This window comes from Haliaeetus albicilla, chromosome 14 (genome assembly GCF_947461875.1).
Source record: "Haliaeetus albicilla chromosome 14, bHalAlb1.1, whole genome shotgun sequence".
In the NCBI taxonomy this organism is placed as follows: Eukaryota; Metazoa; Chordata; class Aves; order Accipitriformes; family Accipitridae; genus Haliaeetus; species Haliaeetus albicilla.
In genome coordinates this window covers 1,975,115-1,997,344 of record NC_091496.1, presented here as the reverse complement: position 1 = coordinate 1,997,344, position 22,230 = coordinate 1,975,115, and the positions used below count along the sequence as shown (strand labels likewise).

Genomic DNA, 22,230 nt, shown 5'->3' with positions numbered 1-22,230 from the left:
CAAAATACTTTGCTCTTCCTGTAGTGTGTGGGGTGGCCAGGCAGCAGGAGCTGCTGCAGAGGAGCTCTTGGGAAGGCAGAGCCTTTCCAGTGCTGTTTGGAAAAGGCTCAGGCTTCTCCCTTTTCTCCTCCATCTTTTTCTCGTGTCTTTCTGGACTGCTGTTAAGGCCAGGAGCTTTCTTCTCACTGTTGTCCTCCTGTGCTGGAGTGCACACAGGGAACTCCAGAGTATGGAATAAGGGACTCCAGAGCCACTGCTAATGCTGGCTCAAGCAGAGCTTTGTAATTTCTTTTTCAGTCCCCTCAGGAGCTGCCAAGCACGCAATGAAATCGTCTCCCTCTAGGTGTCAGCACTGGATCGGGAAACAGATCTTTTCCTCCTTTCACTCCGGCTTTGAGATTATTATTTACAATAAATTGACTGGTGAGGCTACATTTAGGATTAATTTCTTTTTACAGAGTCAGATGGTTAGTGCTTCCCCACCCAGGATGGAAGTAAATAATTTCTTGAGTACTACAGGCTGACTTTTTTTCCTTTCCCATACTGAATTAATATTCTTCTGTGACATACTGTCTGCTGACCACGTACTTTTCCTAACCCGTTTAAACTCAGCTCAGAGGTGACTTGGGGGGAGAAAAGCGAGCAGGGACCCAAAGCATGTGAACACATCCTGGATGCCCTGGGCTCTCAGCATGTGGGTGGGCTGGAGCTGGAACGCAGCAGGGCTGGGAGTGTTCATCACCTGTCTCTTCACTTAAAAGCTCTTCTGCAAAGTTGTCTGGGTGGTTCCAGATTTATTTCTGAGAACCCAGAATATGTTAGTCTTTGGCATCAGAGCGACCACAAAAACCTACTGCATAAAGTTACAATTAAGCTGATTTCCCTCCCCCGCACATGTAAAGGTCTTAAGACTTTGTAACTGCTTCCATACCTTGCTCAGCGAGAAGTCAGTTATAATGCTTGGCTTAGTTTAAATCTCTACATGCAAGGTTTTCCAGCGAGCCTAAGTGGTTTAATTCCCATGGGTGACTTTTTTTTTTAATGCCAGTTGTGTTCATGAGTCTCTTAAACTGGCTGGAAAATATCACCCAGAGTGCTACAAAGCATTAACTAATTAGTTGCCCGTACTCAAAGTCTTTCACAAATGACATTGCCATTAGTTTCATGAGACTTTACACTTTGTACAGTGATCTTTCAAAGCAGTGGGCCTGAGTAGCTGACTTAGATATAACTGTTTTACAGAGGGGTTCAGCTTTGAAACTCAGCAGCTAAGGACAGACTGAGGCTGATGCAGAAGTGCTGACTTTCAGCAAAATGTCTATTAACCACAACACAGCCTGGCCCCTGGCTCGCCTGCCTAGAAGGCTGCCAGCTGCTGTTGGTGTCATGTCCCCTTCCCTAAGGTGGTTTATATCAGTAAAATGAGTTGATGTTTTAACTTGTGCTGTATCAACAGTTGGGAAGGAAGGTGCTCTCTGTAGTAGGTGAAGGGTTGAGATACACAATGTTGTCAATGCAATAGTCCTTATCATTGTATCAAGCCATGTTTTCTGAACCAGGTTTACATATGTAACGTTTTGTGTTGCTGCTTGTTATTTCAGCTGACTAATGGGTCTCCTACTCATTTTTTGACATTCATTCTGATTTGTTAGTGATTATCTCTTTGCGTTGTGCCTACTGCGCTTTGTAGTCGCATATAGTGGGGCTGTTGCAATACTAATTCATACACATAAGAGGGCAGATTTGAGATTGTTCTGGAACCTAAATCGATTTTCTTTGTGTAAAGAATTGCTTCGGGATAATCTTTAGAAGAGACAGAGTAATCTTTGTAATAACTGTCCAAGAATGTTCTCTTGAACATGAATAATCACTGGTTGAGCTGAATGAGTTTTAATAATGGATTTCCTGTGGACACGTCTAGCAGATTTTCTCTTTTCTAAAGACTGTACATTCTTTCTAGAGAGGTACTATTTTCCCCTTGCAACATGAGATTTATTTTGTGTGTGGGTGGTTTGTTTGTTTGTTGTAATAACTGGAAATGACTATAACGCTTTTAATAAAACTTTGTTATTACTCTCTGTTTAAAGCTTGAAAACAGACTTCAGGTGTATTTATACTTCTCCCATGGAAAGAGATTAGAGGCTCGTGTCTGAACTCTCCTCCCTTTCTCATCATACTAGCTCATATGTCTTGGTCCCTGAGCAGCTGCCTTTCACTGCCAGCCTCCATAAAATTATCCCTGGAGGCAGCAGTTCCTTTTCTACTGCAGTAACTACATTTTCCCTGATTTCTTAATCCTTCATCTGTATTGTTTTGTCTGAGTTTCAAGCTCTTTTCCTCTCCTTGCAGGCCTTTCTTTAGTCTGTTCCTTATCTGCTACTGCCTCTAAAGCTCCTATGGTCAGATAGCCAAATAACATCTGAAACTGTCATTCCCATAAAGGGAATTTGGCTTCTAGCCTGAGGTCTAACTTAATCTCTACCGCCATCCATGTGCAAACTGAGCTAAATTGGCCACATTAGGAGAATGGAAGGTATCTCAAAGTGGAAATTGTCATCTAGAACTTGAACCAAATCATTTGAGAGTTGATACTCCTCTAATGCTTTCCTACCAGCAAGACAGAGTGGAGAGCCTCAGCAGGAAGCATCGTGAGATATGTTCTAAACACATACAGATGGGCATGGAGGCAGGGAGGACTGAGAAACACTGATGTGGTTTTATGTTGGGGTTCTGTGACTGCAAGCTTAGGTCAGGCACAGGTACCAACCATTTGGACTAACTTCAGTTGGGACCCACTACTGAAGCTCTCATGGAAATGGCAAGGCTGAAATGCTGCATGAAAAGAGGAATCTGAAGCCTCTCAACTCACAGGGGAAAGGAGGTAGTTCAAGGTTAAAGTAGTGTCAAGAAAGGTAGTCACAGTGAAAAGGAACAGTTATCTTGCCTGAGCACAGAAGGCACACTAGTTAAAGTGCCTTAAATGAATTTAATAAAACAGTGCAAACCCTGTTTGAGTAAATGAGCTCTCCTGGGGTGGTTACTGGCCTGTGTCAACTTAGCACAGGTCGATCTGTTACTGGCTTGCAGAGCTGCCTGGGATATCAGCACTAAATGTGTTTACTTATTTTTACATTTAGTAAGAAAAGAATGAAAGGGACTGTGCCTTCAAAAAGTAAAAGCCTTAAACAATCTCTTTTGTAAGAGCAAAGTACACCTTCAAGTCCTTGTAATGTTTAAATATTTAAAATATGAAGTCACTCAGTGCCGCCTTACCACCCACCTACTAAGGTCTGTTTCTCTTCTGATCTTACCATTAAATTGTATAGACATTACATTATACAGCTCCACCCTGCAGCCATTTCCTGCCCAGCTCCTTAGTCCTTGGTATTTTCTGATTATTTTTTTCTCTTGTCTCCTTTTCTGTTTTTCCTACAACTCCATTTTTTTCATCCATGGTTCCTCGACTGCTTCTGCCGGCTTACTCTGCTCTGCCCAAATCTAACCCTGCCCCCGTTTCTTCTTTGCTGTGTGGGATAAGTGCTAATCTCCTTCAGCCTGCAAAGCAATGCAGGGCATCTTTTTATAGCCCTGACAAAGATGAGAAGGAGGTGAACTTTCCTAAGAACATAAGAACTGGTTCAGAACAAGGGTCCCTCTGACCCAACGCACTGTTTCCAACAATGATTTAGGTGTTAAGTAAGAACAAGACTGACATCTATGAAGCTCATTTCTCTTGTACTGTCTCAGTCTCCACCAGTTTTCAAGCTGTCTGCTTAGTAGCCCCCAGTAAATCTCTTCCAAGGCTTTGTCTAGTTTTGTCTTGATCCCATGCAGACCTTGCATCCAGGGCAGCTTTTGGCAAGGAGTCCTGCAGGTCATTTGTTTACCTGGGGTGTTCCTGGTGGGGCCATAGCCAGAAAAGCCTCTCCTGCACCAGAATGGGCAGGAAAAGGGATGCAACCTGCCCGCACCCCAGTCATGCTGTATTTTATGGCTTCGGCAGAACTGCCCTGAGCAGTAGGAAAAATGCTGGCTTAGGTTATTTCAAGCCAAAGCCATCCTGTGGCTTGGTTTGTTTTTGTTATGAATCATAAGTAATTACAAGCATATTATTCTAGTGCTGATGAGTCCCCACACTGGTGCTATAGCAAAGGGCAAAATGGCTTCCTTTAAATACACACGTGGCAGTACCACTGCTGTTACAAATCCTCCTTCTCCTCCAGTTTTAAGAGAGCCTTGAGCTGCAGTATGGTCCTGTATAATAGAAAAAAGCTATGCTAGTACAAGTAAACAACTAAATTTCAGCTGTTCTTTAATAACCCTATACATGCATGTGTTCAGCCTCAGCTAAAGATGGTTGTCTTTCACTGAGCAAAAGCCTAACTGAACTCTTGCTCAGACTACCTCACGTTTGCTGCCGGTGCTTCAGCTGGTCAGTGGGAACTTGTTACACCATGTTAAGTTGCTGTTCCAGCCCTTGAGCCCTACAAGTGGCACAACTGCATTCATACCAGGGGCTGCAGCAACAGTTTGCACAAAAAAAGAAAAACATACAGCTGAAGTGACTGTTTGCATAGCTGCTTAGAGTTAAAAAAGAGAAAAGTTTGTGCCTGTCAGCACGAAAATGTATGTTTTCCTGAGTGTTCTCTTGTGATAACTTCTAATATTTATTGGATTAAGCTTGGTTCCCACAAGAACTCAAAATAGTTGTCTGGATTTGAACCGACACAGTCTTCCTCAGCTGGCATGGCTGCCGGGCAGCAGAGCTCGCTCCCATGGCTTCTGGGCACTTGGAATTCTTCTGTCCTGACTGCTTTCCCCTGAGAGTGTTCAAAATAGGTATCGCAGGGGAAGGGGCTTGCGGGGGTGACACTAAGTGGAAAGAGTGATGTTTAAATACAACTAGCTTCAGCTGAACTTGGAGCCTTTTGCTCCCTGCCTGGAAATGTTTGAAAAGTTTAAAGTTTACTTGGAGCCCTCAAGAGCTTGTTTCTGTGGGAATTAAAAAAAATCAGGTAAAGTTAATCCAAAAGGGTCAGCGGTTCATTAAAGCACCCAGCGACAGTGGCCTTCACTTTGGCACACAAAAACACCAAAGACGGCCTTATCTTCAAGTCTAATCTCTATGAGACAGTGCTTTCCTGTAAGCATGACTATTGTTTATAACATTTGCTTCCTTTCTCTTTCTTCCTTGAATGCAGTCCAGATATTTGTGGCATTTTTTGTGCTTGTGCATTATCACCTGGTCACATTAAGTTTAACATCTCTGCATTGAGAAGTCAGCTTTTATTTTTTTTAGTGGTGGTGGTTTCTCTGGAACACAGCTCATTTCTGACCTCGGGACCAAAATTGCGGAAGAGGATGTGAACTATTTAGAATAAAGCCTGACTAAAGATTTCTCTAAGCCTTTAGAGGTACCTGCTATCAACTGTACAGCTAGGATGACATGGTCAAGTGAGTCAAAAATGTATTTATGAATATTGCATCTGAGCTCTAACTAGAAATTTTGTCAGCTGGTATCTCCTAAGCACTGCATGGAAGATTAATTTCACCTAACTTTGGTCACCTAAAAGCTGATTGCTTAAATCTGAGCCGCACACAAGGTTCCTTTATAGCTGATGCAGAAAGAGAGGCGCCTCGAGGGCATAGCCAAGCCAGCTTAAAATGCCTGGCTGGAGGTGTCAGCCTCTCTCCAGGAGTGACAGGGGAGCCTGGACAACTGCCTCCCCGTCAGGGGGCTGACAGATGAGATGAGCCCTGGCCTGGCTATAAACTGAGCAGGAAAAGGGGAGCCGAGGTTTGGCATGTGGTGTTGGTGTGGTTTTATTTCTGTTCCTGGTTTTTAATTGTTAGGATTATCTTCTAGCTCATCATTCATGCGAGAAGTCGTGCACGGCCGACAGACCTGATTGACAAGGGCCTGATGCACGAAACAGCAGCTCAAGAGCTGGGGTTGCATTATCTCTGCCACAGGGAGCTGTGCTCTTCTGCCAGAGATGATCCTGCAGCAGTGAGAGCGCTTGCACGGCTGCTGACAAGCAAAATATTTTGTCAGCAGCTGCACTGCTTCTCCCTACAGTCCTCCTGCCCCCTCTGCTTCAGCATTTACATCATATCTCTGTAAATGAAAGTACAAATAGCTCTGTGAAGTGGGCAGGATTACTACACGCAGCATGTGCTTAATCATGTATCAGAAGATGTTAGTTCTGTCAGCAGCTTTCATTTTTCTCTTAATAAAGAGGAATAAAGTTTTTATCTTCCTAGTGATGGATTATTGCCATAATCCTCTCTTACATGCTTGCAGGCAAGAATACCTGCTTACAGAACTGGACCTTTCTTTGTACAGCTCTGCCCCTGCATGCCATAAGGCTGTGCAGAGGAGACTCTGCTCTTGCTGTCTTCCAAAGCAAAGCATGGATGGAGGCAAGGGCGAATGCCTGGGTGAGGGAACAGCTGGGCGATGCCCCGGGGCATCACTGGCATGAAAACACTAATGCTGATGAGTCTGTAGGGACACCAGCTCCCTCCTGTGCCCTGTAAGAGGGATCGTACTTCTAGAGCACCACAGTTTCTGCTCGTGCCTAGTGAGGCTTCTGTCCTCTCAGTCTGTGCATGGCCTGGATTCATGGACTCCTTGAGGCATCCAGGTTTTCTTTTGTTTCCTCAGCAGTATATGTTCTCTGGGATGTTTACAGTGTTCCCATCATGATGGCAGTTGAAGAAGGTCTGTGCAGCTGCAGAATTGTCTCAGCAGGCCAGCTTGCAAGCAAAGTGGACCGAAGGTTTTCCTACCCAGGCTTATGTTTGCTACCTCTCGGTTTGGCCAGCGCAAATGTTTGCACAGTCGTATTGTAAACTAAATCACTGAAATGGTACTCTTACAAATAATCTTCACAAAAGGCTATTGTTATCTGTTTCATTTCAGTGCTCGGTCATGGTATGTTGCGGTGTGTCATTCAACCAGAAGCCTTTGAAAAATGTCACTGTGTGCTAAGCATAAACGTTGAAGTAACTCGAACAGTTGGACAGGGATCGGGATGGGGAAGAGAGGAGACTTGACCATGTGCTACTGAAAAGTCCTTCTCTTTCTCCTACAGAAAGGTCTGACTGCCAGCCTTAGCAACAGTGCTAAGGAGCTTAGCGTTTACCAAATTTGACTTGGAGCAGATACCCAGCTGGGGAGGGAAATGTGAAGGCAAACTGGAAGGAAGATGCTTGGGTCATAAGGGAAGTCTGTGGTGAAAAGATATCACTTCAATCCTCAGATGAAACTAGATGTTGCTGTGTTGGCTGTGGTGAGAGCGTTAATGTGCAGCTCTGGAGAGGTCAGGCGTGTGATTATTTAAGGATATCAGTGCATGTTTAATCTGCTTGGGGCTTATCTGCTTGTGTTCAGTGCTGCCGTTGATTGCTTCTTCAGACAAATAGCTATAATATTCCACCAATACCTGTGAGGAGCAAACACTTCTAAAATGGAAAATCACTCTTCCCGTTCAATCTGCGCTGAACTTCATAAAATTATTTAAACAAAAATTTAATGTTCTTTGTATAATTTAAACCTGCCCAGAATGTCTGAAGGCGCTTCCTTTTAGAAGCAGAGGTTGTTCCAACATAAAAGAACAAAATAATGGCTATTCCAGAGTGTCTGAAAAGTACAAGAAGTTCTCAGCTCAGCAGTAGCACTGCTCGGTCCTGTCCAAGTGGTAGATGGATTGAAGTGTTTTTGATTGCTGCTTAACTCCACTGCCATGGGTTTTCATGGCTTTGCTATTTGAAAGCTGAGACTGCTAGAATTACTAATTGCACCAGTGTTGCAAACCGTGATGATGATGCTGCCAGAAAGTTATTGCAGCTTTCTAAACCACATTTCCAGAGAGCAACTCCGTCATTCTTTTGCTCTCTATATAATTACGGCTGTAAGTATCCCGCTTCCTTTTGTGTGCTATTGGCAGCGATAGCATTAATGAGGTAGCATTAATGACGGAGAAGCAGTCTGCAAACTTGAACTCCATGCGGAGTTCACCAGCACCATTTTCCTCTCAGCCATTGAAGTACTGAGTCCTTCTGTTTTGCTTTTAGATATTGAAAATGTCTGTCAATAGATTTTTCTTCAAGTAAGGCTTTTACCCTGGAGCTTTTCAAGATAAGGAACCATGACAAGAACTGCCGTAAGTGCCCTTAGTCAGAGTTTGTTTGCATAGTGCTTGGGAGGCCTCTTATACTGGCCAAGGCCTCTGGATATTGTTGAAGTGGAAATATTAACTATAGTAAGTTGGAAATCCAGAGGCTCTTTTTTTCCCCCTGCAGAAAAGCTTTAAATTAAAATTCAAAAGACTCTTTGTGGAGCTTTTCTGTTCTTGTCATTCAAAACAGGATTCACCAGTGTGGCTTGCTCGTTTGGGGAAAGACTTACTTTTAATCTGTTCATGTTGCTGTAATATTCACCATCTTAGTACTTAACTGGTGCAAGTGGTTTATATTTAAGAACAGCTTGCTCTGAAAACAAAAAAAAGGGGGGGTTGGAAGTCAGAGGGGAAGGAAACACGGAATTGCTGCCCAGTCTGAAGAATGTATTTTGGAACTTTAAAAAGTTAAGAGAACTGCCAGATCAAAGCATTTCTGCAGTTTCCTGGATAAGTCATCAAAAATAAGTAAAAAAAGAGTGCAGACTGTCGAATGATGCTGACTAGGCGGTGCGGATTTACAGTAAAAAGGGAGAAAAATGTTTCAAATCACATTAATGCGAACTTGCTCTAACCTGATGAGTGAAGCTCTTCTGTGCTTTATCCTCTAGTCTGACTAATGGGAGTCTATTCTAGCACACCCTTTGTGGATGTCTTTTGGATTTTTGTTGACCCCAAAATCTTATTTATGGCTTTTTTTTCTTTTTCCCCCTTCTTCCTCAGAAAAACCCAGCAAAAGTCAACACAAAAAACCCCTGTCTCTGGTTGAAGACAAGCAATAAAAAGATGCTTAAGAAGCAACACAGTATTTGAAAGAAACATTTGCTTTTTGATAAATTGATTTAAGATTAGGTGTGTGTTTTCACTGCTGTTTACCCTTCTCTTCTGAACTTCAAAATGTGTCCAGCTCTGAAGGGAATCATTAACCCTGAAATTAAATTCTGAGGACAAATTTGGCCAAGTGCTCACTGCCATTGCTACATACATACTATCCTGTGCTGGTGAGAGGATCCCAATGTTTATTCAAGGAAGGCGGTGAACAATGACTGTTTCCTTAGTCTGGCTTCAATGTGAAACAATTGAGCCTGCCCACTTGCCTTTATCAATATGTTATCTACTAAATTGCCCAAACTTCCTCTATTAAGATTATTGGGGCCCCATCTCCTCCCTTGCTATGTTGCCGAACAGGTTTTGTGTTCAGGACTTCCCCTGCCTCTCTCAATGTTGGTATCTGGTTTTCTAAACGTGTTTGCAGGCCAACTCTAAAATACAGATGACACATGCTCAATTTTAAGGTTAAAAAATATTTCATAGCTAATCTGCCTATGGACCATCAGCATGGCAATCTCTATTTTAACAGGCTCTGGAAAGATTTACTCTTGGCAAGACTGGCAGTATCATCATTTGCTGGTAGGCAGCCTGGAACATTAATTTCTTGAACCAAACAGGGGGTACCAAAACAGAACTGTTTGTTCTTTCTGTACAGTCTCAACAAGATTGCCCTTCCCCTGCTCTTGGTTTGGGGAGATTTGCTTTGCCAGCATGTTGCCACAACATTTTACAACTCAAAAATTATTTTTGTGTGTTCACGTAATTGTCTTCATAACCCTGAAGTTCTTAATCACTTTGAAATAGGTTTCAAAGTTACATGAATCAGCCAGCTATAATTAACACTTTCTGCTTGTCTTGAGCCTGGTAAGATAAGGAAAGAGTCTGTATCTGCTCATCCTGTCTTAAACAAGGAAATTATGCTGGAGACAGTCTATCAAGAAGAATCTTTTCAAGGAAGTGACTGAACACAACTTTAGTCTTTTCGTTTGGGTGACACAGCAGGAATATCTATGGATGTCCCTACAATAGGGCTGGGCTCTTGCAACAGCTTTGCCGTAAACACAACAATTAACTGTATGGCACCAGCATAATACTTTATTCTGCTATTTTCAGGTACTAAAACATTACATCCAGGCCACTCTGCACTTGTTTCAATCAATCATACAGTGTTTTGAGCAATGACCAACAGTGCAGTGCTCCATCACGCAGCTCTGCTTTTTCTCACATTGTATTGTGAGATGCATTAGGTAAAACTTCCAGGATTGCTCTTACGGTCATTGCTGACCTTTAATTCACCAGCGCTGTCTTCAGATTCTTGACAGACCTTGCAAGAGATGCCCATCTGAGCACTGCAATCATGAGTCATCTATTTGCACGTAATATGCGTGGTAGTCATGCAGGTGACTAAATTTGGCTCTGTACTTTTGAAGAGCTTTGCAGGCTCTAGCAGAGCTACAGGCAGAGCAAAAAATAAGCAGTTCTGCAGGTAATCATCCCAATGATCATTGTTTAAATGGTACCTCATCAAGGCTCAGTTAGCAAGCAGTGACTGGAGAGGGGACACCGGGATGAGATGTGATGAAGCTTTGAGATGACAGAGCATGCTTTCCTAAAAGTCTTTTTTCCACTTAGCACGAGAGTCTGCTTCCCTTGATATCTGTCCGTTTGCCACTCCTTATGGTTCCTGGCAGATCTCAGCTCCCCATACTTGGCCAAAGACTTGAAAAGGAAGGAGGATCAGTAAGATCTCTTTACAACACAAAAGGCTCATTCCTGTTAACAAAACATGGTTGGGAAATGCCTGTGATACCAAGATCTAGAACAAATAAGAGAATTCCTACTCCCAGACACTGTTGATGTTGGTGGCATGTGAGAAAGAGCAGTTTCTGACTTCTGCTTTGCCCTCTTCTCTTGATTGAGTCCTCTTACTGGACCATTGAAGAGGAGGAAAGAGCAGCCGGTCTATAACAGGCTCTGTTGTTGCAGAAGATCTGTGTTGTGTGTTTGGAGGACTGAAGGGAACTTTTTAACTGGGGCAGATATTTCTATATTAATTACATGCCTTTTGTGGGAGGGATAGCTGCATTTCTTCCCACAGCTGAGTGACCAAGGGAGAAAGTTTAGATGATGGAGTCTGAGATGGAGAAATTTCTCTTCAACCCTTGTGGACAACTGGAAACAAAGCTGCCTGTAGATTTTTTAACCTTAATTCTTTTGTACTGCTCACCCCTACAACTCATTTCAAAATGCTGAGGTTTCCAAGTTAATGCCTCTTGTACGTGACCATTTCTCCTTTTCGTGAAAGAATAGTGGCTATGTAGTCTTGATATTAAGCAGTAGCGGTAGAGAAGTTAATACCTTTGTGATCATCTCTGCAGGTTGTCTTTTGGAAGATACTGTCAGGCAGGTTTCCAGGAGACACCAAAAAAAGCCTTTTTCAAGGACAGTGGGGAGGCCAGAGTGGGAGGCATCTCGGGCATTTAGTTATATGAGTCCCACCCCAGCTTTAGCAGAGGGGAAAGTGAAATGCTGCATAGGCAGTCCCATGAGGTACATTGCCTTACAGCGTGTGTGCCAAAATAAAACACTGCTTTGGATTAAAACCTTATTATAATGCCTGTATAATAGGAATGAAACGCATTGGGCAGTAAATGAAAACCTACAGTGGTTGCTTTAAACCTGTGAGTGTAAGAGGACATGATGATAGCTGTACAATACCTTTAAATCTGAGCTTTTTGAAAGGCTGCTGTAGCCAGACTCACTTGATTATACCCCATAAAATCTCCATTTGATTGGAAGCTGAGTGCATTAGTACAAATGGGCCAGACTCCTGCTTGTTCTCAATGGCAGCTTCATACCTCCAGTCCCGTTGCTGCCTGTGGGCAGGGGTGCACAATTTGAGGTGCACCCAGGACCCCAGACAATGCAGCTGGGGCAGTTACAAGCAACCCACATCCATACTGGGTGACTGGGAGTTACTTTGAACAGTTTGCAAGCCTCATGTGGCTTCCAGGCCACAATTTGGCTGCCTCTGGTGTCGGAGATCAAGATTCATGCAATAAAATTCTCCTGCTTCTCAGCATGGAAGCTCATGCCTGCCTTAGAGACAGAGACTTAGTCCATTCTGGTAGCTCTTTATAGCTATGCATGGCGCAGTTTGCAGACCATTAATTATCTCTTTGCTTTTCTATCTGTAGGCAAGGAAGGTTTAATCAAACTCATAAATTTTGGTCTGGGCAGTCTAGCAGGTTAGATGTTGGGATTAAACAGTGAGGATTTTTCTTTCTCATGAGAAAAAATGTCTCTATTTTAAATTTCAAAGAAATCCGATGCTCATTCCCAGATTTTCTTCCCGAGCGGTATGTACTTTTATAAATCCCAAAGAATGTTCCCTTCCAGAAGTTTCTTCTCCATCTAGCAATCAGTGTACTGGTATGCAGCTCTTGGAAATGCCACTTTCCTTTCTGGAGCAGTGTCACAGACATAGTGATTGTATTAAAAGGTTTTAGCTGATCCTAAGGTACCTGGAGGTCATGTGCTCTGAGGAACAGCTTCCTCTGATTTTACATAAGTCGTAATTCCTGCATATGGTACTTTGAACAAGCTTCTTTTTTATATTTATAAATTTTAGGTATTTATTTTAGATATCTATATGTTTAGGTATCTAAGTCTACGTGTGTATATATATAACATAGAAGGCATATTTACTATTCTAACTACTTTGAAGCCCATGACAATGTTCCTGCTTCCTGGGTTTCCACTGCAGATGCTGCTTGCTTAGCATTTTCACTGCTTACACGGCAGCTACCTTACTTGAACCCTTGGAGAAGGCGAAATGCTCCCTAAATAGGTCCTGAGGGGACTTCAGCCACCCCAGAAGCTGCAGGGAAGTGTTACTCCTATTCCATGGGACCTACTGAGGTGGCCAAACAACTCTCACTCCCTGTCCGGATCAAAGTATATAATTTTCTGCTAAGGCTGCTTCAGCTTTTTATAGGTATCAGACACATTCCTTCACCACAAGTGGGGAATGAAGAGAATATGCCCTTCTTGCATGTAGTGGTCTTGGTTTTTTTGTACCAGGTGCCAGATAACAGTTTTGGGTCATCTCCTTGGGTCATCCCAAGAAACAAAATCCACTGCCCGGACACAGGTCCTTCCTACAGTGAGGAGCACAGAACCAGCTCAGTCATTAAGCAGCTGGTTAGATTTCTTGTCAGATTTGAGTTTGAAGTAAAATACGGTGTCATGTGTGTTAACAGGCATATGCTAAGCAAAGGGTCAGCATAGAAATGTATTTCTGGAGGAAAAGTACTAATAAGCTCACCTGTGCAGTCTATATCTGCTGCATAAAATGTCTGCCTCATCACCAAAAGCATCTTGTATTCCTTCACATCTTGCTTCCAATAAGGTACACTTCATAAAATATTTATCTTGTTGCTCTGCACTAGCTGGTAGAAATGCAAAAGTATTTTCTGGGTGGTTGACTTATATTTTCCAAACACCAATCCAGAACACCCCACCCTGCACAAACCTTTTACAGACAAATGCTTTTTCTCTTCCGATAGGGAGAGCTGCTGACATTAAATACTACTAATACTTTGTGAGATGAATTTTCATTAATGCCTGAGCAATACTGGAGCGCAAGTCCCCTGAAAGTCAGAAGGATTTGCATTCCTATATTATTTCCAGGTTTCTGATAATCCTGTGGGATCTCAGAACGAAGAAGAAAGGTGCAGCTGGCGAGGAGATGGCTTTTCTGTCTGAGTTCGTGACAGCAAGGGGGAAATCTTCTCCCCATTAGGTGATGCAGCTGGCTGCCTTTGAAAAAAAAAGTGTGGCCCGTTTGGGACTAAAATTCTACATGCAGAAACCCAATGACAGACAAAAATGTTTCTCCATACTACAGCCAGAATAAGCTTTAAAAAATTGTTGCTGGAAACATACCTTAAGTCCACCAGACAGTGAAAGTTGGAACGTAACTTGTTTGCTTAACTCGGTGCTAGTACAATAAATGACTTGCATAAGGCAGTTCGTTTACCATTGTTCAAAGAGCAAGGATTATACAAACGGTCTATTGTGTGTGGTGCTTTCTGGTGGTTTAACTTTCTTGGATTGAGAATGACTTAATGAAAGACCACAACTCAATTCCTGGTTGTAATTTTATGGGAAACTACAAGGCTGCATTGTCAAAGGTGCAGTTTGTTGCCTTCTTTCATTTCAGCTTCATTAACCTTGGAAAATGAGGCCACAATATTATTATTTTTTTATTATTATTATTATTATTGTTTTATCCTTCCTCTTGGTCAGATTGGCAGGTTTGTGGTCAAAGAGATATTTTCCTCCATACCAGCCTGCAGGGCCCGGTGGGAGGTTTTTGCCTGCCTCTGTTGCATGGAGCCATTTATTGTAGAAAGTGGGATTTTTAATCTAACAACTGCAATCATCATGGGGAATCCTGGCAGCTCTTTAGGAAGGAGAGACCAAAAGATTATGCTACATCATTGTCTTTGCAACTTTTGTGCTAACAGCTAAAGATGTATGATACCATCAAAGCTGTGGAAATCAGATGTAGTTTATCAATTGCTACAGCAACCTGTAAGTTATTTACCTTATTCCTTTTTTTCTGCTCACAGGTACCCTCTGAGACGAGGCAGCTCTTTCACATTTCTCACTCCGGGACCACACTGGGACTTCACCCTGGTGAGTAAAACAGCTGGTGGGTTCATATTGCAAAAGCACACAAACAAAAGCAGGAATACAGAGGTGAAGGTCCTTCTGTCTGGAGGAGAGAGAAAACACATTCCTCTCTACCTGGCTAGACATTTTCTGAGCCACTGAGGCTTCTAAGTTTTAGCTGGAGGGTGCTTTCTGCACACAGGGATTGAGAGAAGGCAGGATATCCTGGACACTATGGTTTCTTTAGAAACTTCTTATTTTCTGTTGTGTTTCAGCAGTCCTGCTAACTAAGCTGGCAAGGCAATAGGCAAGATGTAAAACATGGTATAGAAATAAACCTTTTTTTTTTTTTAATTAAATAAAAAAATCTGTATTTTATTTGGTAGAGAGAAACCACCTAGAGCAAGTGCATGGCCTAATTGCTGTAAGCCTTGTATTCTGTTCTCTTCATCCTTTAACATGCATCCCTTACTAGGGAAGTGATTCACATCCAGCCTCTAGAGCTGGCAGCCGAAGATGGACCACTCTGGCGAGTGGTTCAGAAGACCTGCACTGGGTTTGTGTTCTAAACAACTGCTTCATGAAGTCTGTCCCGCTTCATGTACTGAGGATTTCAAGGTGATTAGTCAGCTCAAGTAGGTGCATAGTGCCTGGTGTTGTGTATATAGATTTTATCCCATCTTAAAGCTCATTTTCATGAGCTGCCTGAGCTGATTTGTCCCCCACTGCCCCTGGAAGTGGTGATCCTATTCTCGGCCAGCAAACTGATCTGGCTGAAAAACTTGCCTTACCAAAAAGAAAACAAAGAGTTTTGGATGAGCTGAACCAGCTGATTGCACAAGCTGTATGAACGCCTGTGTCGGCACAAGGAGGGGCGTGAGAACATGTCTGGAGGTGGGGAAAAGGACCGGACTACAATTTATGAAGGAAATCCCATCTAAAATCAGCTGGACTTTCTTGTGAAAGCATGCATTTAGACAGGCATTTTGCTGGCTGTGCCTTGAATGGCAGCCATGTGCAATTTTGAGGCTGCACAAACACCAGTCCAGTGTGGGAGTCGATTAAAGAAAACCGTAATCTCTTGTAGATTTTTCTTTTGCTTAATTTTAGAAACTTTCATCTGGAGACTACAGCTATATTAAACATATACATTTGAATGTTACAAAGCCCTAGAAAGCTATATTCTTTCAAATTTGAAAATATTGTGCTATAACTTCACAAATTAAAAGCATTTTGTTTGAGTTTCAAGTTATTCCTGTTCTTTGCATGTTTTTTTAATCTGCTTTTATTTGGCTATACGCATATGCAGTTCAACTCTCAATTACAGTTAGAACATATTGTATGACATGACAGACTGCAAAAAACGAGTAAAGTGTTTTTGAAGGACTTAATTGTTTATCTGCATTCCTCCATCACATCCCTCATCAACCTGGTCCACCACCACTTCTCCCCTCAATCCCAAGTAGCTTCATTTGCAGCTACAGATGGTGGGTACCCCTGAACTCCAGACCCTCTCTGGAGACCTAAGCTTTCCTATAACTAGCTAGAGCTTAGTCTTGGACTGATACACTTAACAGTGGAAAAGATGCAAATACAGGAGAGAAAAAATAATGAAGGAGAGAGCATAGCTGTGCAGTACAGTTGCCCAGCAGACATACCCTTACTGCACGGCCAGGGACCAGGTCTCTGCTTAGAGGCTTTGCCAATGTAATTATGCTGACATACATTGACCAGAGTGCATTTTGGCAGCAGCCTGTAGGCAAGCAAGAATTCTACTTTTCTCGGTGTCGCATCTCGAGCTGGAGTAAGCGTGTCACACGAGGGCTTTTTTTCCCCATGACCACCAAGTACCCATATGCCAGTCACAAATAGCATCTCTTCATGTGATAGTTTGTGCAGCTGTTTGGCCAAAAGTCTGTAAAATGTACCTGGCCTGAGCCTCAGGGGAAGTGGGTAACTAAGCCAAGTGTCCTTTTCATGCCTGCAGAGGTGGGATGGGTTTAAAGAGAAGGACTAGTGCATGTTCTGCATAATTCTAAGAAAAGACTAATGCAGTTTGGGTTAAAACATCCCCCTGGATGGCTTCTGACTGGAAGCAAGCTTACTCATGGTCTGTTTTCCTTTCTTCCTTTTCATTAAGGAGGATTCGTTTATAAGAAACAGGCACTTGATCTTTGTTGACTTAACGGTCCTGATGCACATTCCTCACCTGAAGCCTTATTGGTGTTTTATGACTTCAGGTGGGCAATAAGCAGCAAAAACCAGACTGATCCCTAAAGAACAAAATATCCTGGTTTTAGGCAAAAGCCCTTAGTAGGAGAGAGGAAAACTAGATGGCTAGAATTGTTTTCAAATTGAAAACCAGTACTTTCTTAAAAAGGGTTCCTGGAGCTTTAATCGGAATCCTTGAAATGTAATTAACATTCATGCTCACGGCATTGTTTAGGTCTTTCTAAAATAAAGTCACAAAATATTTAGATTTCCCCTCCTGATTAGCATTTTTTATGCTTCTCCTTTACAATACCTTTTTGAGAGCCTAAATCGGGTCTCACGGTTTTTACAGTTTAATAACTTTCGTAGAAGTAAGTTTTTCCACATGACTTGAGTTTCGTGAGAAGGTTAACGTATCAGATCTCTGATCGTGACTGTCTCAAAAATGTGAGAAAACAGTACCGTAGCAGTTGCTTTTCTGTCATGTGGCTTTAAACACCCAGATTTGAGCAGTCTGAAGAGGCCGTTTTCTTGGAATATGTTTCTGTTCTGGCACCACACAGGAATGACACAGCTGGCTCTGTAGTGAAATGTCTAAGTTTTTGTATGAAACTATATTGGGCAAAGGAAATGGGGTCCAGCCAATGCAATACTTATTGCATAAGTCTAGCCAGTTTAAAAACAAAACTTTGGCCTTCCTTTCGTGTCTGGGCTTTAGTCTGGAGCTGTATGTTAAAGATGTTAATATACTTGACTACATAAGGAACGAATAATATTCAGACCAAAAAGGCGTGGTGTCTTTGTCTTTATTGCAAGTTTTCTTCTGTTAAATAAATGCTAATATCCTTGACTTACATATGGGAAAAATAATCTGCAGACCAAAAAGGTGTGGTTATAGCAGTCTTTTATTGCAGGGTTTGATAAATAACCAACCCTGAATATTTTACTAAACCTAAAAAAACAAATGTCTGCATTTGCATGTGTTCTCAAGCCTGCCAAAGGTCTGTTCAAAAAGTATGGAGTGTGCTGTGACATTAATTCAGTGTCAATGCTATAAATATGGTAAAGCATAATGTCTAATGTGAGAATTTTTTCCTCTGTAGTTAGCAAGTCTATCAGTGAAGAGACTCACTCACGTGACAATCAGTATCTTGTCTTTGCAAATACAGAGAAAAAAAAAAAAACAGAAAAACTGAAATCACTGGGGAACTTTGTACTTGAATCCACTTCCGTAGCTAGTTTGAATAGCTGAGAAAAAAAACCATGGCACCAAAACCCAAAATGTAAGAAACTAGTGAGTGGACTTCTGTAATATCTCACCATTACATGTGTGTATTTAATAGTTAAGTGGTAGAGTCAGCATAGTGTGGACAGGTGAGAAGACATATTGGAGCCTAAAAGCACATCGTACAAAAGAACTAGCAAACAAGAGAACACATTTCTAAAAACCCTCCAGGGAACCTGGACATCCCCTCAACAGCATCAGATTTTCAAAGGAACCATAGAAACTAGGCTGGTGAGCATATAAAAATAATTTGAATGAATACTTGCGTTCAAACATTTTACGATGAAGGCAAACCTCTTAAAGCTGAAACTTTCAAGTTATTTGAATATATTATTAAATTCTAAGAAAACAGGAATTACATATTTGCTCCTGACAGAAAGTCAAGCTGCTGGACTGGTAGAGCACAAAACTGAAATTTGCTGAAGTTCGGAGTGGACTTTTGGTAGTAGTTCCTTCTGCAGCTGCAGAGAGGGTGTTTTCCTCATTTCACCTAGTTCAATGCCTAGTCTGTTAAACTGATAAACAACATGTAGGCCAATATAAAAATACAAAATAGCTTTTTGACTTTGTACTTAATGAAGTGGAAGAGGATGAACTTGACTCATTCTGAAATGCTGAAGGACAAGGGTCGAACACAGGATGAAAATCAACTACTTGTTTCATGGGTGACCAAACAATTTATGCTCATGACCTGTATTTTTTTCAAGACCAGGTGATCTGCAGGCTGGCACAGTCTAGCAGGATGAGTACACAATTGGTTTTCCATTATCTGGGTAATGAAAAAATAATGTAGAAGCCCAGATAGTAAAGAAATAGTTGGAGGTATCAGGAAGCTCAGTGCAGATGTCTTTGATCATTGTTCTACTGGCCTGTGCTCTTCTTCGGACAGGAAAATAGCGGAGAGCTGCCTGGCCAAAAGCTTCATCTTTCTCCCACAAAAATGCTTGTTCTTTTAGCCTGTTGCATTCCTAGCAGGGATGCTTCAGCCACAGCTGTCTACTGACCATGTCCAAAGTAATCAGTTAAATAGGTGATTGAAATGCCCTCACGTACACCCGTTCAGCTGTTTGGGGAACTGCACTATAAAACAGATCCCTGATACACAGTAAGAATTCCCTGAATAAAATATGTTTGGGTATTAGAGGGTATCTGAGGAGTGGGAATAACCAACCTAGTACAAAACTGCTTTATGCTGGCACTGACTCTAAGGTGAAATCTGTAGATCCCATCACACACAGACCCCAGCCCAAACCCAGCCGTGCTGGTGTGCAAACATAAGAATTAGGCATAGTATTTGCTGGTGTCCCCTAGAGACCTCAGATCCTATTGATCACCAAGTCTGACCCTCTTGGTACCTAACTCTTTCAAAAAGCCCAGCTTTATTGCTGGAATGCTGACCTCAGAAACCACAAAAGATGTTTCATTTAACTAAATGATTCTCAAATCATTTCACAGTGGTAATCGCTGCATTCTGTCCTGCTACTGAGATTTCCTACTTAAGACTTTACTCGCAACCACAATTATGGGAGCGCAGCAAAACAAGCTTCTGAGCATATGATTTATAGGTATTGATCAGGTGACAAACCTAATGAAACAGCATAAACATGCTTTGCATTTGTTTTCAACCTTTAGTTTTTTGAGTTATTATACTTAGTTGGGGGTGCAAAGAAAGAAAATATCTCTGGTCTGCTTTATGAAAAACAGAACCTTCTTTCTGAATGCAAATCGAGTGTACAGCTATAACTGTTTCATTTCTTACAGAAGAGGAAGCGTCGAGAGAAAGATGATGATGCAGTCAGTCTTTGCAGCCTTGACTTTAAGGTAATCAAAACACATTGCTCTACAACATTGTGCAATCATCTACTTTGTCAACTATAGTGGCTTCTGCTGGGGAATGCCATACTTTCTGTGTTTGCATTTCACCATCAACAGTTTAGAGACATGTACAGCTGTGTTTGCTCTCGCATACACCTCTGGGGTGGGCTGAGTCCTGCTAGTGATATCCACAACACTGTTTGTGATCTCCTGTTTTAATCATTTGAATCCTAAATCCGCCACAGTTCTAATGTTGTGTGAAATAAATGCGTGTAACCCGTGCTTAGCAAGAACATAAGCATTTTCAAGTGCCAGGAAGCAAAACTGTGCAAAGCCTCTTCAAAAGTTGCTTTTGTTTGACTTTAGTTAGTGCACTTCATTGTATTGCAAACAAGCTGGACTGCCTGGGTGGTAAATTGTTCTTAAAGCTATGGATTAAATTGACTTATAAAAATGAGGGTGGGGAGGTGCAGAGTTGCATCTTTTTCCAAGGACTATCCAAATGTGGTTTTCTGAAAGAGAAACTACTTCCCACTGTCCATCTGCCCTGAAGATCTCACTGTCAGACACTTCTCTGAAGAGGGGAAGGAAGAGAAATGAGGTTTTTCCTAGGAAGGTAGCTATTGAGTTGAGAGTTAACTAAGTGGGGTTTATGGTTTATTAGACTGGGATTAAAAGTAATTTGTTAGTGGAGAATTTCCTGTTTGACCTAATGACCAGTGCATCCTCTGTTGTTGTCACTTACTTTGCATTTGTGCATTATTTATTAGCCTCACTTAACCTGGCCACTGCTGGATGCTTTCCATGACCGATTGTCCTGTCCAACAGGCTAACTGTGGGCTTTGACCTCTCTAGACTAGATCTCCTGTTCCAGATAAGACCACCCCTGTAATTTCCCAGTAGGGGAGGGAAAAGAGAAAAGATTATCTGCAGAGGGCTGTGACACAGCAGTGCTGATACCCCTGAAATGACTGTGTTTTGGGCTCATTTTGTTTCTGAGGTCTTTCTGGTTTTCTGATGCAGATGGGAGTGTTACAACTAGGAAATCTGCCCTCAGGGAAGAGGATTTTTTTTTCTTTTCTTTTTTTTTTCCTTTTTAATTGGACTACCTTTTCATGTGTTGGACAAAATTGCATGAATTAGGGTTTCTCCCACAAAGCAATCACTTCAAGGTGAAACTAAAGTATTAACAGTAATTTGTGTACTCACCTTTTAAGAGTTTTAACACAAATCTTCCAAGGAAAAAGGGAAATCTCTAGGCTAATGCAGTCAAAATTCAGACTGCAGCTTTTGTTTAACCTGGCTTTTTAACTTGTTCTTTTGAAAGGGTCATGCTCTCCCGGACATTTGAGAGTTTGAGGCACACCTACCAAATACACTCCAGTATTCTTGCAAAAATACATTAATGGTACTGATTGGATTGTAATTTTCAGGCTTTTTAATACCAACTCTCAAGGTTATTAAAAGTTTCAAAAGCACACAAGCAACTATCTATAGTCAGATTTTCAAAACACATTACCATAACTTCTGAGTCTCATTGAGCACTTACGCTGTGGTACAAATTATACTTTGCTCTGTCTAGATTTGGTGAGGGTGAACCAATAGCCTAAAATTTGGCTTCATCAGACACAGATATATCTGTTTCATTGATGAAATAAGGTCACAAGAGAAGATCAAGATAATTTAAGAATGTTACATGTAGGTCAGACCGTATATTGTTTATTCCCATCTTAGAGAGGGGAACTGATTTTTCAGAGTTTGTCTCTATAAAGTGTCTAATTCCACAGCGTAACTGTTATTCAGTTCCACTATCTCCCCCAGCAAATATAGCTCAGCTGACAAGCTGTTGTTTTGTCACCATACTTGTAATAATGGAGGACTTTTGCCAGCATACTGCATTCGTGCTCCTACTAGGCATAATTATGCTGATAAAACTGCCATGTACGTGGTGATCCCATGAAGGGCTGCTTTGGAGCAGGGAGCTGTACCCTAGTATCCTAGACTTGGCATCCTACCCAATGTATGTTTTTAAAGTAAAGGTAGGGGCAAGGGATTATTTAATTTGGATGTGTACCTGTCTTTCTGAAAAGGTTGAGCAGTCCTTTAATGGTGTTTAAGCCTCATATATTCTAGATCATCGTTCCGCATACCAGGAAGATGGTATGCAAAATGGCAGGGGAGATCACACCAGTCCAGACGGACTGCAATGCCCTGGCTATTCTTGTT

General features: G+C 41.9%; 1 protein-coding gene across 1 annotated transcript in view; it reads left to right on the top strand.

Annotated features, from left to right (window-relative positions):
• The window catches only part of LOC138689068 (neuroepithelial cell-transforming gene 1 protein-like), a 35,689-nt gene extending 14,334 nt beyond the window's left edge, over positions 1-21,355 (top strand). The window contains exons 2-4 of the mRNA XM_069802328.1: positions 14,651-14,717; positions 19,951-20,010; positions 21,332-21,355. Of these exons, the coding sequence (XP_069658429.1) occupies positions 14,651-14,717; positions 19,951-20,010; positions 21,332-21,355 (151 nt within the window). The remainder of the gene's footprint in view (positions 1-14,650; positions 14,718-19,950; positions 20,011-21,331) is intronic.
• The last annotated feature ends 875 nt before the right edge of the window (positions 21,356-22,230 follow it).